Source organism: Amborella trichopoda, chromosome 3, assembly GCF_054954075.1.
Source record: "Amborella trichopoda isolate Santa Cruz 75 chromosome 3, AtrichopodaSantaCruz75HAP2 v2.0, whole genome shotgun sequence".
Lineage (NCBI taxonomy): Eukaryota > Viridiplantae > Streptophyta > Magnoliopsida > Amborellales > Amborellaceae > Amborella > Amborella trichopoda.
The window spans coordinates 38,804,665-38,809,018 of record NC_142338.1 but is presented as its reverse complement, the minus strand read 5'-3'; the positions used below and the strand labels follow the sequence as shown (position 1 = coordinate 38,809,018).

Below are 4,354 nucleotides of genomic sequence, written 5' to 3'. Positions count from 1 at the left end.
GGCAAATTTGAAAACTTTCCTCCAATAATATGGAGCCATTATGATATTGAATTTTAATGAAAGGACAGAGATAAAGAAAATATTAAATACTATATCCTTTTGTATATTTTGGGCACCCTTTGATAAAAGGAAAGGATGCAGTTTCACATATGCCGTTCTGCCTCATCAAGCATCCTGGATGTGGAAAAATGGTACTCCCACCAAAATCTACAATGGACGCTTCTAAAAATAAATAAATAAAGATATTAATTTTTATTTTTTATATTCATGTTTACTATGGTGGAAATTCTCAAGCCCTCCTTGGATTGGGCACCTCGTAAATAGATGTGTAGACTAGTCCAAATCTTTAAACAATTTCAAAAAAATATTCAAAGATATCATTTACTTTTAATACAAAAGAGTCACAATCACTTTTATCCGTCAGATTTTAAATCAGGTGGATGTGAGTGTGTCATTGAATAAACTCGAAGTTCAAAAAAGAATTTTTTAAACTTTATGACACTCTCCAAGCTATCAAATTTACATCTAATGGGTTGTAGCAATTGTGACCTCCTTATAATAAAGATAAATATATCATAGTATACAATCTCATAAATCCCACCTTTTTTTAATAACCGGAAGTCTTTACCTTTTATAATAATTACTTCATGACATTTATGTCGATAACTCTGCAAATAGCGAGAAAACCTTAAAAACGTACCTGACAGGTTGGATCTTATAATTTCAAGTGGTGTTCGTTGGAATTAGAAAATAATTGGTATTTGGGATAAAATATTGTAAAAAACCAATTATGATAGACAAAAATTATAACAAAGGAAAGATTACTAACTGCCCCTATGGTAAAACCACGAACTCATTTAAATCCAGCAATCTCATTCACATTCAAGAACCCTCTCTCCCTCTCTCTCTTTCACACAGAAATGAAGCTTCTGTTTCTGTTCTGCATTGCTCTACTCTCTGTGGGAAGGAATGGGTTTCATGTTAGAGCTCAAGAGAGCTTTGTGAGAACCAGAGGAACACATTTCATATTAAATGGATCTCCTTTCTATGCTAATGGCTTTAATGCTTACTGGTTAATGTACATGGCCTCAGACCCATCCCAGAGAAGTAAAGTTACCTCTGCATTTCAACAAGCTTCAGCCCATGGCCTCACAATTGCAAGATCTTGGGCTTTCAGTGATGGTGGGTATGGAGCATTGCAGTACTCACCTGGTGTTTACAATGAACAGATGTTTCAGGCATAATTCTCTCTCTCTTTCTCTCTCTCTCTGTGTCTCTGTCTCTCTGTAAACTGTATATGTGTTTCACTATTTTGTTCTGGTTTTTATTGTTTATCTTTTAAGATTGATGTGGGAAATGGGTGGGTTTATGTGATTATAGGGATTGGACTTTGTGATTTATGAGGCCAGAAGGCATGGAATTAGGCTGATATTCAGCTTGGCTAACAACTATGATAGCTTTGGAGGGAAGAAACAATATGTACAGTGGGCCAGGAATCAGGGGCAGAACTTGGAGTCAGATGATACCTTCTTTGTGAATCCTGTAGTTAACAGATACTATAAAAACCATGTTAAGGTCTGTATTGATTTCTTTAATGCTAAATACTAGTTTTTGCAGTAGCGTAACAGCATCCACAGGTTCTGTTTATTTTGTTGGACTCTTGTCTTGTGTTATATCCGTATTTTCTATAAATGGCTAGCCTTCGTATGGTTTGTGTATGTGTGTGTTGGGGGGGGGGTAAGGATTATTTTGTTGTTCCTCTATTCTGAGGTTTTCCAGTCTCACTGAGTGGCACATTATGTTTCTTGTTTTCACCATTGATGCGCTTGAATCTTGATTATTTACTTAAAATGTTTACATTCCAGACAATTCTTACAAGGAGGAACAGCATGACAGGAATTGCTTACAAGGATGACCCAACCATTTTAGCATGGGAGCTCATGAATGAAGCTAGGTGTCTAAGTGATATCTCTGGCAAGACCATACAGGTCAGGAAAACTCTCCATATCCATTCATCCCTAATCCTTCGTTTCCATCTTTTCCTATATTTACTCTTTTTTTCTTTTTAAATAAGTCCAAGATTTTGGTCACTAGTTGAGATTGGATGCACACCGGATTCTATTGGGGTTGTATTGATCATTAGGAAGGTAGGAGGCTCCATACTGCAATTTCCCAAAGGTTGGAACCTTTATTTTTTAATTGTTGGCCATATGTAGGAGTGCTCAGCCTCCTCAGTTTAGTTTGAGGCATTTGTATCTGTTAAGAATAAGATACCAAAAATTCATTGGTTGAAGACTGTCTTTCAGGAAAATCAGTTTTTCAAGAGTAAATATACAAAAGAAAACTGAGTAAATATACAAAAGATGCTATATCTGCATGTGAAAGCAGTAGGTTAAATCAGTTTCTGTTTTTCTCTTATAACATGATTTAATCCGCAGGCATGGATCACAGAAATGGCGGCGTATGTTAAATCCATAGACTCCAATCACTTACTAGAGGCTGGTCTGGAAGGATTTTATGGAGAATCGTCTCCTCAGAAGCAGCAATTTAACCCAGGGTTCCAAGTGGGAACAGATTTCATTGCAAACAATCAGATATGGGGCATTGATTTTGCTACTGTTCATTCATACCCTGATCAATGGTAAAAACAAAAAAAAAACTCTCTAATTTTCTCCAGATTCCAAAAGGAAAGCCTAATCACTCAAGTAGACCTTTCTTTTCCTTGTTAAGAAAATTGGCATTAATTTCTTGAACTTGATGCAATTGCTTTTAGGCTTGAATAGTATATTATCAGTATGCCACAATCAACATCAGCCGTCAATTGTCGACAATGGGTGGCTGATGCAAGCTGCTCATCTGCTCAAGCAGAGATTGATAAAATTATGAAGATGAAAGATGCACCTCAGCCATCCTTTGTTGGCAACAGACGGTGAAGCTATTTCTAGCATACTGAACAATATGGCAGAAGTACTCATTGCTCTTATCGTTCACTCTTAATCTTGTCTATTTGCCTCAGGGTGTTTTGTTTTCATCGATTTCCTAATTCGTACACTTGTAGGATTGACCAATCCTTAAACCAGCTATTTGATTCTTCAATTCAAACCCAAGCTTGCTCAAAATGAATCTACGTTGTTCAGATTTTCATCGATTCCCTAATTCGTACACTTGTAGGATTGATCAAACCTTAAACCAGCCATTTGATTCTTCAATTCAAACCCAAGCTTGCTCAAAATTAATCTAGGTTGTTCAGATGGCTTTTACATGTTTCCAATTCTGCGATCAGGTGTTCATGAATAATCATTCCAACTTCACTCCTTTAATAATGATTCTCCACAAACAAAATTCATTTCTCATTACTTTCCTGACTAGGTTTTCTATGTGAACAGGCTATCAGGGTCAAATTATGAAACCCAACTTTCTTTTTTGGGAAGCTGGCTTAACACCCACATCCAAGACGCAGAAACCATCCTGAGAAAGCCATTGCTTCTTGCCGAATTCGGAAATTCTTGGAAAGATCCAGGTTTCAACGAGTATCAACGAGACATGTTATTCAACACAGTTTACAATAGCATATATGCATCAGCCAGAAGAGGAGGAGCAACAGTTGGGGGTTTATTTTGGCAGCTCTTAGCAGAAGGAATGGACTCGTATCGTGATGGTTATGAAATTGTTCTCACTCAGAACCCCTCAACTGTAAATATAATTACCCAGCAATCCCATAAGCTCACATACCTTAGTAGGTTGTTTGCGAGGTGGAGGAACATTGAGAAATTGAAAAGGGCCAGATCCATTAGAAGAGCTCAATGGCTGGCTAGAACTAGGGGAAAGAATAGTGGAAACTGAAACCGAAAGATAAAGATGTTGGGCACTGACATAATTAGCAGATGGTGGGGTTTGGGCATCTACGGGTTGGTTTCTAAGGTGTTGTGGTGTGATTTGGAAAAGGTTTTAATGTGTCTGGGTTTCTCTTTGCGATGAATATTGTTCATCCAGGAGAAAAGGTTAGAAGGTGAACTTTACACTATAATTAAGATATTTAAAGGAGATTTGAGTTTATTTTGCTTGTCTTTAAAACGTCATTTCTTGGTTGAATGCTTTAATCTGACTATACTGATTAATGTGCCTATAAATAATGTAATAAGAGCAAATGACTATTTATTTCTTTTTTTGATATTTTTCTTTCGGAGAAGCCAAATAGAAGAAAAAAAGAAGAAGCATACACCCATACCTAGTTACCACGTTGTGGTTTCCAATCCTGTTGACACCACCTACTGACACCTTAAAAAAGGCTAACTGAAAAAATGGATAGGGGCCTATCTTCCCACTAAATTATCCAAAAAAAATAAAACCACAA

General features: G+C 36.7%; 1 protein-coding gene across 1 annotated transcript; it reads left to right on the top strand.

Annotated features, from left to right (window-relative positions):
- The first annotated feature begins 596 nt into the window (after window positions 1-596).
- On the top strand, window positions 597-4,056 carry MAN7 (Glycosyl hydrolase superfamily protein). The gene is made up of 5 exons (XM_011625285.3): window positions 597-1,238; window positions 1,381-1,575; window positions 1,866-1,988; window positions 2,439-2,641; window positions 3,387-4,056. The coding sequence occupies exons 1-5, from the start codon at window positions 837-839 to the stop codon at window positions 3,841-3,843; spliced, it is 1,380 nt and encodes a 459-aa protein (XP_011623587.2). The 5' UTR covers window positions 597-836; the 3' UTR covers window positions 3,844-4,056.
- The last annotated feature ends 298 nt before the right edge of the window (window positions 4,057-4,354 follow it).

Bases quoted from the DNA above. Each gene is read 5' to 3' on its own strand.
- MAN7 (XM_011625285.3), top strand. From the start codon at position 837: ATGGTAAAACCACGAACTCATTTAAATCCAGCAATCTCATTCACATTC. The intron at 1,576-1,865 runs GTCTGTATTGAT...TTTACATTCCAG, and splicing joins ACTATAAAAACCATGTTAAG to ACAATTCTTACAAGGAGGAA. The intron at 2,642-3,386 runs GTAAAAACAAAA...CTATGTGAACAG, and splicing joins CATTCATACCCTGATCAATG to GCTATCAGGGTCAAATTATG.